The 16,098-nt window shown below is 51.7% G+C and overlaps 1 protein-coding gene across 1 annotated transcript in view; it reads left to right on the forward strand.

Moving 5' to 3' along the window:
• The window catches only part of LOC139237904 (ras GTPase-activating protein nGAP-like), a 107,337-nt gene that overhangs the window by 14,613 nt on the left and 76,626 nt on the right, over positions 1 to 16,098 (forward strand). Inside the window, exon 3 of the mRNA XM_070867195.1 lies at positions 4,896 to 4,962. Coding sequence (XP_070723296.1) covers positions 4,896 to 4,962 — 67 coding nt within the window. The remainder of the gene's footprint in view (positions 1 to 4,895; positions 4,963 to 16,098) is intronic.

Raw genomic sequence — 16,098 nt, forward strand, 5'->3', positions numbered from 1 at the left:
CTGCTGCCCCAGCACAAATGGAAATAAAAATCCAGCGGTTTCTAAAACGAGAGATTAATCTGAAACACCAGTTTTAAACCCTGGGAGCAGGCTGACAAACCTCCCCACTTTCTCTACCAGTGCAGTAACTCAGCGTTCCTTCTGCTGCCCATTAGTCACATTGCACAGTACACGGGATATAAGACTCAGACACAGGCCATTCGGCCTAACCAGTCCATGCTCCACTCGAGCCTCCTCCCGTCTTTCCCCATCTAACTCTGTCAGCGTAACCTTCTATTCCCTTCTTCGCCACTAACATTAGCCACACCTCATATTCCTCATATACTGACCTATTGTCCACTCGCCAATCACAGCAGCAAACCCTGCGCCCGCTCATAAGGGCAAAGGCGGAGGTAAGGGAAATGAGGGTAAGGGACCCAGAAGAGGCGAGGGCCCAGGGGCAGCACGGGCCCAGCCCACACTGTGCGATATGTGTGCGCACTGGGTCCGTGCAGCAGAGCTGGTCTCCAGTCGTCCTGGTTAATCCTCGCCACTGGACCAAGACCTCGCTCTGTCAAGCCCGTGTGGTGGCTGGTGTGCAACGGTCACCCCACGTTAAATTGGAGTTCAGGACCGGAACATCGGGTCCTTTATTGATACATCTGTGAACTCTTGTGGAAGCAAGTCATCCTCGTTCGACGGACCGCCTATGATGATGATGGCTATTCCCTTCTGCCTCGTATGCTTGTCTAGCCTCCCCTTAATTGCATCGATACTATTCGCTTCAACCACTGCCCCTCCGACACTGCAGCGCTCCCTCAGTACTGCCCCCTCCGACAGTGCAGCTCTCCCTCAGTACTGCCCCCTCCGACAGTGCAGCTCTCCCTCAGTAGTGCCCCTCCGGCAGTGCGGCACTCCCTCAGTACTGGCTCTCTGACAGTGTGGCACTCCCTCAGTACAGCCCCTCTGACAGTGCGGCACTCCCTCAGTACTGGCCCTCCGACAGTGCGGCGCTCCCTCAGAACTGCACTGAAGTGTCAGCCTGGATTTTGTGCTCAAGTCCCTGGAGTGGGACTTGAACCCACAACTTTCTGACTCAAGGTACCACCCACTGAGCCACAGTTGACATTGATTATATTAGCTGACAGGAAATAGTGTTATAGTAATAATATTACTGGTAGAAACATAGAAACATAGAAAATAGGTGCAGAAGCAGGCCATCCGGCCCTTCGAGCCTGCACCACCATTCAATATAATCATGACTGATCATGCAACTTCAGTACCCCATTCCTGCTTTCTCTCCATACCCCTTGATCTCTTTAGCCGTAAGGGCCACATCTAACTCCCTTTTGAATATATCTAACGAACTGGCCCCAACAACTTTCTGTGGTAGAGAATTCCACAGGTTCACAATTCTCTGAGTTAAGAAGTTTCTCCTCATCTCTGTCCTATATGGATTACCCCTTATCCTTAGACTGTGACCCCTGCTTCTGGACTTCCCCAACATCGGGAACATTCTTCCTGCATCTAACCTGTCCAATTCCGTCAGAATTTGGTATGTTTCTATGAGATCCCCTCTCATTCTTCTAAATTCCAGTGAATATAAGCAAATAGTCGATCCAGTCTTTCTTCATATGTCAGTCCTGCCATCCCGGAAATCAGTCTGGTGAACCTTCGCTGCACTCCCTCAATAGCAAGAATATCCTTCCTCAGATTCGGAGACCAAAATAGCACACAATATTGAAGGTGTGGCCTCACCAAGGCCCTGTACAACTGTAGTAAGACCTCCCTGCTCCTCTCGCTAAATCCTCTCACTATGAAGGCCAACATGCCAATTGCCTTCTTCACCGCCTGTTGTACCTGCATGCCAACTTTCAATGACTGATGAACCATGACACCCAGGTCTCGTTGCACCTCCCCTTTTCCTAATCTGTCACCATTCAGATAATATTCTGTCTTCCTGTTTTTGGCACCAAGATGGATAACCTCACATTTATCTACATTATACTGCATCTGCCATGCATTTGCTCACTCACCTAACCTGTCCAAGTCACTCTGCAGCCTCTTAGCATCCTCCTCACAGCTCACACTGCCACCCAGCTTAGTGTCATCTGCAAACTTGGAGATATTACATTAAATTCCTTCGTCTAAATCATTAATGTATATTTTAAATAGCTGGGGTCCCAGCACTGAACCTTGTGGTACCCCACTAATCACTGCCTGCCATTCTGAAAAGGACCCGTTTATTCCTACTCTTTGCTTCCTGTCTGCCAACCAGTTCTCTATCCACGTCAATACATTACCCCCAATACCATGTGCTTTAATTTTGCACACCAATCTCTTGTGTGGGACCTTGTCAAAAGCCTTTTGAAAGTCTAAATGTGCCACATCCACTGGTTCTCCCTTGTCCACTATACTAGTTACATCCTCAAAAAATTCAAGAAAGATTTCCCTTTCATAAATCCATGCTGACTTGGACTGATCCTGTCACTGCTTTCCAAATACACTGCTATTACATCTTTAATAATTGATTCCAACATTTTCCCCACTACCGATGTCAGGCTGACCGGTCTATAATTCCCTGTTTTTTCCTCTCCCTCCTTTTTTAAAAAGTGGGGTTACATTAGCTACCCTCCAATCTGTAGGAACTGATCCAGAGTTGATAGAATGTTTGAAAATGACCACCAATGCATCCACTATTTCTAGGGCCACTTCCTTAAGTACTCTGGGATGCAGACTATCAGGCCCCGGGGATTTATTGGAAGCTTTTGCAGTCAGTTTTTATGTTCCCTGCAAGCTTACTCTCTTACTCTATTTTTCCCCTCGTAATTAAACCCTTTGTCCTCCTCTGCTGAATTCTAAATTTCTCCCAGTTCTCAGGTTTGCTGCTTTTTCTGGCCAATTTATATGCCTCTTCCTTGGATTTAACACCATCCCTAATTTCCCTTGTTAGCCACAGTTGAGCCACCTTCCCCATTTTATTTTTATGCCAGATAGGGGTGTACAATTGTTGACGTTCATCCATGTGATCTTTAAATGTCTGCCATTGCCTATCCACCGTCAACCCTTTAAGTATCATTCTCCAGTCTATTCTAGCCAATTCACGTCTCATACCATTGAAGTTTCCTTTCTTTAAGTTCAGGACTATAGTCTCTGAATTAACTGTGTCATTCTCCATCTTAATGAAGAATTCTACCATATTATGGTCACTCTTCCCCAAGGGGCCTCGCACAACAAGATTGCTAATTAATCCTTTCTCATTACATAACACCCAGTCTAGGATGGCCAGCTCTCTAGTTGGTTCCTCGACATATTGGTCTAGAAAACCATCCCTTATACACTCCAGGAAATCCTCCTCCACTGTATTGCTACCAGTTTGGTTAGCCCAATCTATTTGTGGATTAAAGTCACCCATGATAACTGCATTTCCTGTTTGATGCCATCCTCACTACTACTGTTTGGTGGTCTGTACACAACTGCCACTAGCATTTTCTGCCCTTTGGTGTTCCGCAGCTCTACCCATACAGATTCTACATCATCCAAGCTAATGTCCTTCCTTACTATTGCGTTAATCTCCTCTTTAACCAGCAACGCTACCCCACCTCCTTTTCCTTTCTGTCTATCCTTCCTGAATATTGAATACCCCTGGATGTTGAGTTCCCAGCCTTGATCACCCAGGAGCCATGTCTCCGTGATGCCAATTACATCATATCCGTTAACTGCTATCTGCACAGTTAATTCATCCACCTTATTACGAATGCTCCTCGAATTGAGACACAGAGCCTTCAGGCTTGTTTTTTGTCACACTCTTTGTCCTTTTAGAATGATGTTGTACTGTGGCCCTTTTTGATTTTTGCCTTTGATGTTTCTGCCCTCCAGTTTTACTTATCTCCTTTCTATCTTTTGCTTCTGCCCCCATTTTACTTCCCTCTGTCTCCCTGCATAGATTCCCATCCCCCTGCCATATTAGTTTAAACCCTCCCCAACAGCACTAGCAAACACTCCTCCTAGGACATCCGTTCCCGTCCTGTCCAGGTGCAGACCGTCCGGTTTGTACTGGTCCCAACTCCCCCAGAACCGATTCCAATGTCCCAGGAATTTGAATCCCTCCCCCTTGCACCATTCCTCACGCCACATATTCATCTTAACTATCCTGCTATTTGCACTCTGACTAGCACGTGGCACTGGTAACAATCCTGAGATTACTACTTTTGAGGTCCTACTTTTTAATTTAACTCCTAGCTCCCTAAATTCAGCTTGTAGGACCTCATCCCATTTTTTTTACCTATATCGTTGGTACCTACATGCACCACGACAACTGGCTGTTCACCCTCCCTCTCCAGAATGCCCTGCAGCCACTCCAAGACATCCTTGACCCTTGCACCAGGGAGGCAACATACCATCCTGGAGTCTCGGTTGCGGCCGCAGAGACGCCTATCTATTCCCCTTACAATAGAATCCCCTACCACTAAATCTCCCCCCCCCCCCCACTTTTTGTCCTACCCTCCTGTGCAGCAGAGCCACCCCTGGTGCCATGGACTTGGCTGCTGCTGCCTTCCCCTGATGAGTCATCCCCCCCAACGGTACCCAAGGCGGTGTATCTGTTTTGCAGGGAGATGACCGCAGGGGGCCCCTGCACTGCCTTCCTACTCCTGCTCTGCCTGATGGTCACCCATCCCCTATCTGCCTTTGGAACCTTTACTTGCGATGTGACCAACTCACTCAACGTGCTGTTCATGACATCCTCAGCATCGCGGATGCTCCAGCGTGAATCCATGCGCAGCCCCAGTGCCGTCATGCGGTCTGACAGGAGCTGCAGCTGGATGCACTTCCTGCACACATAGCAGTCAGGGACACTGGTAGTTAGCAGTAATGGTAGCTGTGTGTATAACTATTGCTGTCTGCTTTTATTGCAGGGTGCCTGCCGAGTCCGGCTCAGTAGCTATATGTCCGATTACAGCCTCAGCCCATCGCAGAACTGGGGTAAGAAGCTTCTCTTCATTCAACCCCGTAATCGGGTGTATTTTTATTCTTGGGAAACTGAGATGAAGGGCTATAATTTTAAACTTTCTGCTGTTGTTCAGTTGAGCAGTAACAATTCAGTCTTACGGTTACAATCGCTATATTTTCTACTTAAAACAATCTAAACGCGGAGTGTAATTTCTTCAGTGTACATCGCATTTACAAGCAGAGGTTTGTCAGCAGTTCTGAGAGTAAGCATTTGCCCAATTCTTGTCGTTTCCTCTTTTTTTTCTCTCAAACTTAACACAAAAACTTATTTTTTCAATACACTGATTTCTTTATCAAGGTAAAAGTGGCCTTTTCTTATTTGGTAGTCTCCGGTCAATTCACTGTCCTCTAGCCGATTCTTACGCACACAAGTTTACATTTCCCTACACATTCGTATGTTAACATTGCAACGTATATCAGCGCCCCCCCCGCGTAGGTTCCAATGGTATGTGGTGGGATGTTTACAGTGTGGCACCGCTATAATCATCGCAGAGCCTTACTTCAATCTTTATCGCAGGCTGTAGCGAGGGTGATTTGTAATTCTCTCTCTCTCTCTCGACTTTTGCTAGGCGAGGGTATCTTTCTCTCCTTATAGAGAATCACAGAACGGTTACGGCACAGAAAGAGGCCATTCGGCCCGTCGAGCCCGTGCCGGCTCTCTGCAAGAGCACCTCAGCCAGTCCCACTCCCCCTGTCCTTTCCCAGAAGCCCTGCAAATTTTTTTGTGTGCGAGTGTGTGTGTGTGTGTGTGTGTGAGAGTGAGTGTGTGAGTGTATGCGTGTGAGTATGTGTGTGAGGAGTGTGAGTGAGTGTGTGTGTGTGAGTGAGTGTGAGTGTGGGTGTGAGCATGTGTCAGTGTGTGTGTGAGAATGTTTGTGTGTGAGTGTGTATGTGTGTGTGTGTGTGTGTGAGCGTGTGTGTGTGTGTGAGTGAGTGTGAGTGTGGGTGTGAGCATGTGTCAGTGTGTGTGTGAAAGTGTGTGTGTGAGCATGTGTGTGTGTGAGTGTGTGAGTGAGTGAGTGTGAGTGTGGATGTGAGCATGTGTGTGTGTGAGAAAGTGTGTGTGTGAGTGTGAGAGTGTGTGTGTGTGAGTGTGAGTGACTGTGTGAGTGAGTGTGTGTGAGTATCTGTCAGTGTGTGTGTGTGTGAGTGAGTGTGAGTGTGGGTGTGAGCATGTGTCAGTGTATGTGCGAGAGTATGTGCGTGTGAGTGTGAGTGACTGTCAGTGAGTGAGTGTGTGTGAGTGTGTGCGTGTGAGTGTGAGTGACTGTCAGTAAGTGAGTGTGTGTGTGCGAGAGTGATGCGGCAGCCAATTTGCACACAGCAAACTCCCACAACAGCAATGTGATAATGACCAAATAATCTGTTTTTTGTTGGATGCGCTTATTTGTACTTCAAAAATGGCCAACAGGCTCCATTCCTTATTTCTGATTGGTCCGCTTGGAGGATAAGCCACACCCTGAGGTTTCAATGTGTAACTGGAACTGCCCATCCCAAGGTCTCACTGACTTTGCAAATTGTAACTCGATCCACTTTGACTTCCTGAAGCGACAGAGGACGGAGCTCCCCAGAAGACAACAAGGGCCAGCCAAAGTCCCACACCCCAGTCCCAGTACATCCCTCCCCGACCCCCCCCACCCCACCATAGATGGAGCATTGTGTGCGGATTGTTAAGAGATTTATTGGGTATGAAGTGTCGTGACTTCTGGATATCATCCACTCCAACGATGTCCCTTGGAGGGGGTTGGAGGAATTTGATCCGTCTTCCCTGAGTTCCCTCTCTCCCCTCCGCTCCCCTCCCCCCCGTGCCTCTCTCTCACTCCCCAGCCTCTCTACCTTCCCTAGCCTCACTCACTCGCGGCCCCAAGGCCCTCCGACTCGCCCCATTCTCCCCTCCCGCCTGCCGCCACTCAGGACTTGCGGCTCACGGGGGTCTCGGTCGGCCGGAGAAGCAGGCTTGCGGAGAAGCAGCAGCCCGCCGGGGGAGAGGGGAGGTGGGGGGGGGGGGGGCGGGGGGGAGGGAGTGTTGGACCCTCAGATCCTGCTTCTGGAACCACGCGGATGGAGTGATTCGGGCGGGTGGCGGGGGGGGGGGGGGGGCGGAGCTTGTCGACTATCGGTCAAAAAAGTGCTGTACAAATAGTTAGTCCCATAAATATTGGCCCGGACACCAGAGATAACTCCCCTGCTCGTCTTCAAAATAGTGTCATAGGATCTTTTACATCCACCTGAGAGCAGACGCCACCTGGGTTTAACGTCTCATCCAAAAGACAGCACCTCCAACAGTACAGTGCTCCCTCAGTACCGCCCCTCCAACAGTGTGGTGTTCCCTCAGTACTGCCCCTCCAACAGTGTGGTGTTCCCTCAGTACTGCCCCTCCGACAGTGTGGTGTTCCCTCAGTACTGCCCCTCCAACAGTGTGGTGTTCCCTCAGTACTGCCCCTCCAACAGTGTGGTGTTCCCTCAGTACTGCCCCTGCGACAGTGTGGTGCTCCCTCAGTACTGCCCCTCCAACAGTGCAACACTCCCTCAGTACTGCCCCTCCGACAGTGTGGTGCTCCCTCAGTACTGCCCCTCCGACAGTGCAACACTCCCTCAGTACTGCCCCTCCAACAGTGTGGTGTTCCCTCATTACTGCCCCTCCGACAGTGCAACACTCCCTCAGTACTGCCCCTCCGACAGTGCGGCGCTCCCTCAGTACTGCCCCTCCGACAGTGCGGCGCTTCCTCAGTACCGCCCCTCCAACAGTGTGGTGCTCCCTCAGTACTGCCTCTCCGACAGTGTGGTGCTCCCTCAGTACTGCCCCTCCGACAGTGCAGCACTCCCTCAGTACTGCCCCTCCAACAGTGTGGTGCTCCCTCAGTACTGCCCCTCCGACAGTGCAGCGCTCCCTCAGTACTGCCCCTCCGACAGTGCTGCACTCCCTCAGTACTGCCGTACCTCAGTACTGCCCCTCCGACAGTGCAACACTCCCTCAGTACTACCCCTCCTACAGTACAACACTCCCTCAGTACTGCCCTTCCGACAGTGCAGCTCTCCCTCAGTACTTCCTCAGTACTGCCCCTCCGACAGTGGGAGCGTCAGCCTAGATCTTTGTGCTCAAGTTCCTGGAGTGGGACTTGAACCCATAACCTTCTGACTCAGAGGCGCGAGCGAGTGCTACCCACTGAGGCACAGCTGACACCTCAATAAAGTCTGCCGTCAGCCTCCTTTGTTCCAAAGACAACAACCCCAGCCTGTTATCACATCGTTAAAGGGCTTGGAACGCAAAACGTAACTGTCTGTGGCGAGTTTAATGGGCAAATGCAGCAAATTCCTATAAACTGGGGAGGCTAAGGTCGAGATAGTGTCTTCATAGAGCTAAGGCCAAGCAACACAGCTCTGCCAGCATATCCGTGTCGAGCTGTGACCATCTTGCACCTTGCCAGCCGTCGCTGCGACAGTTACCCAGAAATAACAGCGAGTGCCGTGAGACTCGCCGAGACCTCAGCAGCGAGCTCTGGTCCCAGCGCTATCGATACCGCCCACATGAATTTAAATATGGTCGGTTTAGGAGCTCTGCGGAACAAATATTGAGCGAAAGTTTCCGTGATCTAGTTCAAGGCTTGAATCAGACACAGAACTCGTAAACCGCGTTTGGACGTTGACCTGTGCCGAGCTAGCAGAAACACTCGAGATCAAACAGCCTTGCTCACCCGACTATACTTCGGAAGGATATCAAGGCCTTGGAATCATAGAAACATAGAAAATAGGTGCAGCAGTAGGCCATTCGGCCCTTCGAGCCTGCACCGCCATTCAATATGATCACGGCTGATCATTCACCTCAGTACCCCATTCCTGCTTTCTCTCCATACCCCTTGATCCCTTTGGCCGTAAGGGCCACATCTAACTCCCTTTTGAATATATCTAACGAACTGGCCTCAACAACTTTCTGTGGTAGAGAATTCCACAGGTTAACAATTCTCTGAGTGAAGAAGTTTCTCCTCATCTCGGTCCTAAATGGCTTACCCCGTATCCTTAGAGACTGTGACCCCTGGTTCTGGTCTTCCCCAACATTCTTCCTGCATCTAACCTGTCCAATCCCGTCAGAATTTTAAATGTTTTGATGAGATCCCCTCTCATCCTTCTAAATTCCAGTGAATATAAGTCTAGTCGATCCAGTCTTTCTTCGTATGTCAGTTCTGCCATCTCAGGAATCAGTCTGGTGAACCTTCGCTGCACTCCCTCAATAGCAGGAACGTCCTTCCTCAGATTAAGAGACCAAAACTGAGCACAATATTCCAGGTGAGGCCTCACCAAGGCCCTGTACAGCTGCAGTAAGACCTCCCTGCTCCTATACTCAAATGTTTGGAGAGGGCGCAGAGGAGAGTTCACGAGGATGGTTCCAGGGATGAGGGACTTCAGTTATGAGGAGAGACTGGAGAAGCTGGGGTTGTTCTCCCTTGAACAGAGAAGGGGAGATTTTAATCAAGGCGTTCAAGATTATCAAGGGTTTTGATAGAGTGGAGAGGGAGAAACTGTTTTTTGAGGCAGGAGGGTCGGTAACCAGAGGGACACAGATCGAAGGTAGTTAGCAAAAGGGGGCAATGAGGAGAATGTTTTTACGCAGCGAGTTGTTGTGATCGGGAACGCGCTGCCTGAAAGGGCGGTGGGAGCAGACTCAATCATAACTTTCAACCAGGAATTGGATTAATAATCGATGTAACTATTTGTACTGCACTTTTTTTTGACAGAACAGGCGTCCTGCAGGGCTGTGGGGAAAGAGCGGGGGAGGGGGAGTGGGACTGATTGGATCGTTGGTTCACAGAGCTGGCACAGGCATGATGGGCTGAGTGGCCTCCTCCTGTGCTCGAAGATTCCATGACCTACCCGTAGACAGAGAGCCTCTTGGCCATTGCAGCAGGAGCTGGCCCAATGGCGGTGGGTCCCGATCCCAGCCCGGGATTTGGAAGGGGAACGGAGAGAAACAGGAAACCACCTCAACGCGGCTGGGAACAGAGGCTGCAGTTCAGCAGTGGTCCAGCAGGTGGGGCTGTTTGTTGCTGTGACACACGGGACAAATGCCTATAGGCCCACATCGAGAAGGTTCCTCCGATCCAAACGCCAAGACTTAACTCTTACACACCCTGAACGGGAAAAGTAAAGGGAAGGGTGAGGGGGGCCACCAGATAGAGGTCATTAAAATGATGATAGGTTGACGTAGAGATGTTTCCATTTGTGCGGGGAGCCCACAACCAGAGGCCATCAATATAAGACAGTCACTAATACGCCCAATGGGGAATTCAGGAGAAACTTCTTTACCCAGAGAGCGGTGAGAATGTGGAACTCGCTGCCACAGGGAGTGGTTGAGGTTAAATCGATGCATTTAAAGGGGAGGATGGATAAACAACGTCTCGATTTTAAAATTCTCATCCTTGTTTTCAAATCCCTCCAAGGCCCTCGCCCCTCCCTATCTCTGTAATCTCCTCCAGCCCCACAACCCCCCGAGATGTCTGCGCTCCTCTAATTCTGCCCTCCTGAACATCCCTGATTATAATCACTCCACCATCGGTGGCCGTGCCTTCTGTTGCCTGGGCCCCAAGCTCTGGAACTCCCTCCCTAAAACTCTCCGCCTCTCTCTCCTACAACAAGGAAGAAAAAAAGAAAGACCTGCATTTATATAGTGTCTTTCACAACCACCGGACATCTCACAGTGTTTTACAGCCAATGAAGTACTTTTGGAGTGTGGTCACTGTTGTAATGTGGGAAACGCGGCAGCCAATTTGCGCACAGCAAGCTCCCACACACAGCAATGTGATAATGACCAGATAATCATTTGTTGTGTTGATTGAGGGATAAATATTGGCCCCAGGACACCGGGGAGAACTCCCCTGCTCTTCTTCAAAATAGTGTCATGGGATCTTTTACATCTTCCTCCTACAGTGGAACACTCCCTCAGTACTAGCCCTCCGACAATGCGGCGCTCCCTCAGTACTGCCCCTCCGACAGTGCGGCGCTCCCTCAGTACTGCCCCTCTGACAGTGTGCCGCTCCCTCAGTACTGCCCCTCTGACAGTGCGCCGCTCCCTCAGTACTGACCCTCCGACAGTGCAGCGCTCCCTCAGCACTGCCCCTCCGACAGTGCAGCACTCCCTCAGTACTGCCCCTCCAACAGTGCAACACTCCCTCAGCACTGCCCCCCTGACAGTACAACGCTCCCTCATTACTGTCTCTCCAACAGTGCAACGCTCCCTCAGTACTGCCCCTCCGACAGTGCGGCACTCCCTCAGCACTGCCCCTCTGACAGTCCGGCGCTCCCTCAGTACTGCGCCCTGATAGTGCGGCGCTCCCTCAGTACTGCCTCTCCGACAGTGCGGCGCTCCCTCAGTACTGCCCCTCCGACAGTACGGCGTTCCCTCAGCACTGTCCCTCTGACAGTGCGGCACTCCCTCAGTATGGGCCCTCCAACAGTGCGGCGCTCCCTCGGTTCTGCGCCCCCGACTGTGCGGCGTTTCCTCAGTACTGTCCCTCCGACAGTGTGGTGCTCCCTCAGTATGGGCGCTCCGACAGTGCGACGCTCCCTCAGTACTGCCCCTCCGACAGTGCGACGCTCCCTCAGTACTGCCCCTCCGACAGTGCAACGCTCCCTCATTACTGTCTCTCCAACAGTGCAACGCTCCCTCAGTACTGCGCCCTGATAGTGCGGCGCTCCCTCAGTACTGCGCCCTGATAGTGCGGCGCTCCCTCAGTACTGCGCCCTGATAGTGCGGCGCTCCCTCAGTACTGCCCCTCAGACAGTACGGCGTTCCCTCAGCACTGTCCCTCTGACAGTGTGGCACTCCCTCAGTACTGCTCCCCCAACAGTGCGGCGCTCCCTCAGTAGTGGCCCTCTGACAGAGTGGCGTCCCTCAGTACTGCCCCTCCGACAGTCCGGCGCTCCCTCAGTATGGGCCCTCCAACAGTGCGGCGCTCCCTCGGTTCTGCGCCCCCGACTGTACGGCGTTTCCTCAGTACTATCCCTCCGACAGTGTGGTGCTCCCTCAGTACTGCCCCTCCAGTAGTGCGACGCTCCCTCAGTATGGGCCCTCCGACAGTGCGACGCTCCCTCAGTACTGCCCCTCCGACAGTGCGGTTCTCCCTCAGCACTGCCCCTCTGTCAGTGCGACGCTCCCTCAGTACTAATCCTCCGACAGTGCGGCGCTCCCTCAGTACCGCCCCTCCAACAGTGTGGTGCTCCCTCAGTACTGCCTCTCCGACAGTGTGGTGCTCCCTCAGTACTGCCCCTCCGACAGTGCAGCGCTCCCTCAGTACTGCCCTTCCGACAGTGCGGCACTCCCTCAGTACTGCCGTACCTCAGTACTGCCCCTCCGACAGTGCAACACTCCCTCAGTACTACCCCTCCTACAGTACAACACTCCCTCAGTACTGCCCCTCCGACAGTGCAGCTCTCCCTAAGTACTTCCTCAGTACTGCCCCTCCGACAGTGCAGCTCTCGCTCAGTACTTCCTCAGTACTGCCCCTCCGACAGTGCAACACTCCCTCAGTACCGCCCCTCCGACAGTGCAACACTCCCTCAGTACTACCCCTCCGACAGTACAACACTTCCTCAGTACTACCCCTCCGACAGTACAACACTTCCTCAGTACTGCCCCTCCGACAGTGGGAGCGTCAGCCTAGATTTTTGTGCTCAAGTTCCTGGAGTGGGACTTGAACCCATAACCTTGTGACTCAGAGGTGAGAGCGAGTGCTACCCACTGAGCCACAGCTGACACCTCAATAAAGTCTGCCGTCAGCCTCCTTTGTTCCAAAGACAACAACCCCAGCCTGTTATCACATCGTTAAAGGGCTTGGAACGCAAAACGTAACTGTCTGTGGCGAGTTTAATGGGCAAATGCAGCAAATTCCTATAAACTGGGGAGGCTAAGGTCGAGATAGTGTCTTCATAGAGCTAAGGCCAAGCAACACAGCTCTGCCAGCATATCCGTGTCGAGCTGTGACCATCTTGCACCTTGCCAGCCGTCGCTGCGACAGTTACCCAGAAATAACAGCGAGTGCCGTGAGACTCGCCGAGACCTCAGCAGCGAGCTCTGGTCCCAGCGCTATCGATACCGCCCACATGAATTTAAATATGGTCGGTTTAGGAGCTCTGCGGAACAAATATTGAGCGAAAGTTTCCGTGATCTAGTTCAAGGCTTGAATCAGACACAGAACTCGTAAACCGCGTTTGGACGTTGACCTGTGCCGAGCTAGCAGAAACACTCGAGATCAAACAGCCTTGCTCACCCGACTATACTTCGGAAGGATATCAAGGCCTTGGAAACATAGAAACATAGAAAATAGGTGCAGGAGCAGGCCATTCGGCCCTTCGAGCCTGCACCGCCATTCAATAAGATCACGGCTGATCATTCACCTCAGTACCCCTTTCCTGCTTTCTCTCCATACCCCTTGATCCCTTTGGCCGTAAGGGCCACATCTAACTCCCTTTTGAATATATCTAACGAACTGGCCTCAACAACTTTCTGTGGTAGAGAATTCCACAGGTTAACAATTCTCTGAGTGAAGAAGTTTCTCCTCATCTCGGTCCTAAATGGCTTACCCCGTATCCTTAGAGACTGTGACCCCTGGTTCTGGTCTTCCCCAACATTCTTCCTGCATCTAACCTGTCCAATCCCGTCAGAATTTTAAATGTTTTGATGAGATCCCCTCTCATCCTTCTAAATTCCAGTGAATATAAGTCTAGTCGATCCAGTCTTTCTTCATATGTCAGTTCTGCCATCCCAGGAATCAGTCTGGTGAACCTTCGCTGCACTCCCTCAATAGCAAGAACGTCCTTCCTCAGATTAAGAGACCAAAACTGAGCACAATATTCCAGGTGAGGCCTCACCAAGGCCCTGTACAGCTGCAGTAAGACCTCCCTGCTCCTATACTCAAATGTTTGGAGAGGGCGCAGAGGAGAGTTCACGAGGATGGTTCCAGGGATGAGGGACTTCAGTTATGAGGAGAGACTGGAGAAGCTGGGGTTGTTCTCCCTTGAGCAGAGAAGGGGAGATTTTAATCAAGGCGTTCAAGATTATCAAGGGTTTTGATAGAGTGGAGAGGGAGAAACTGTTTTTTGAGGCAGGAGGGTCGGTAACCAGAGGGACACAGATCGAAGGTAGTTAGCAAAAGGGGGCAATGAGGAGAATGTTTTTACGCAGCGAGTTGTTGTGATCGGGAACGCGCTGCCTGAAAGGGCGGTGGGAGCAGACTCAATCATAACTTTCAAACAGGAATTGGATTAATAATCGATGTAACTATTTGTACTGCGCTTTTTTTTGACAGAACAGGCGTCCTGCAGGGCTGTGGGGAAAGAGCGGGGGAGGGGGAGTGGGACTGATTGGATCGTTGGTTCACAGAGCTGGCACAGGCATGATGGGCTGAGTGGCCTCCTCCTGTGCTCGAAGATTCCATGACCTACCCGTAGACAGAGAGCCTCTTGGCCATTGCAGCAGGAGCTGGCCCAATGGCGGTGGGTCCCGATCCCAGCCCGGGATTTGGAAGGGGAACGGAGAGAAACAGGAAACCACCTCAACGCGGCTGGGAACAGAGACTGCAGTTAAGCAGTGGTCCAGCAGGTGGGGCTGTTTGTTGCTGTGACACACGGGACAAATGCCTATAGGCCCACATCGAGAAGGTTCCTCCGATCCAAACGCCAAGACTTAACTCTTACACACCCTGAACGGGAAAAGTAAAGGGAAGGGTGAGGGGGGCCACCAGATAGAGGTCATTAAAATGATGATAGGTTGACGTAGAGATGTTTCCATTTGTGCGGGGAGCCCACAACCAGAGGCCATCAATATAAGACAGTCACTAATACGCCCAATGGGGAATTCAGGAGAAACTTCTTTACCCAGAGAGCGGTGAGAATGTGGAACTCGCTGCCACAGGGAGTGGTTGAGGTTAAATCGATGCATTTAAAGGGGAGGATGGATAAACAACGTCTCGATTTTAAAATTCTCATCCTTGTTTTCAAATCCCTCCAAGGCCCTCGCCCCTCCCTATCTCTGTAATCTCCTCCAGCCCCACAACCCCCCGAGATGTCTGCGCTCCTCTAATTCTGCCCTCCTGAACATCCCTGATTATAATCACTCCACCATCGGTGGCCGTGCCTTCTGTTGCCTGGGCCCCAAGCTCTGGAACTCCCTCCCTAAAACTCTCCGCCTCTCTCTCCTACAACAAGGAAGAAAAAAAGAAAGACCTGCATTTATATAGTGTCTTTCACAACCACCGGACATCTCACAGTGTTTTACAGCCAATGAAGTACTTTTGGAGTGTGGTCACTGTTGTAATGTGGGAAACGCGGCAGCCAATTTGCGCACAGCAAGCTTCCACACACAGCAATGTGATAATGACCAGATAATCATTTGTTGTGTTGATTGAGGGATAAATATTGGCCCCAGGACACCGGGGAGAACTCCCCTGCTCTTCTTCAAAATAGTGTCATGGGATCTTTTACATCTTCCTCCTACAGTGGAACACTCCCTCAGTACTACCCCTCCGACAATGCGGCGCTCCCTCAGTACTGCCCCTCCGACAGTGCGGCGCTCCCTCAATACTGCCCCTCTGACAGTGTGCCGCTCCCTCAGTATTGCCCCTCTGACAGTGCGCCGCTCCCTCAGTACTGACCCTCCGACAGTGCAGCGCTCCCTCAGCACTGCCCCTCCGACAGTGCTGCACTCCCTCAGTACTGCCCCTCCAACAGTGCAACACTCCCTCAGCACTGCCCCCCCGACAGTGCAACGCTCCCTCATTACTGTCTCTCCAACAGTGCAACGCTCCCTCAGTACTGCCCCTCCGACAGTGCGGCACTCCCTCAGCACTGCCCCTCTGACAGTCCGTCGCTCCCTCAGTACTGCGCCCTGATAGTGCGGCGCTCCCTCAGTACTGCCTCTCCGACAGTGCGGCGCTCCCTCAGTACTGCCCCTCCGACAGTGCAACACTCCGTCAGTACTACCCCTCCGACAGTACAACACTCCCTCAGTACCGCCCCTCCGACAGTGCAACACTCCCTCAGTACTACCCTTCCGACAGTACAACACTTCCTCAGTACTGCCCCTCCGACAGTGCAACACTCCCTCAGTACTACCCCTCC

Source organism: Pristiophorus japonicus, chromosome 24 (assembly GCF_044704955.1).
Source record: "Pristiophorus japonicus isolate sPriJap1 chromosome 24, sPriJap1.hap1, whole genome shotgun sequence".
In the NCBI taxonomy this organism is placed as follows: Eukaryota; Metazoa; Chordata; class Chondrichthyes; family Pristiophoridae; genus Pristiophorus; species Pristiophorus japonicus.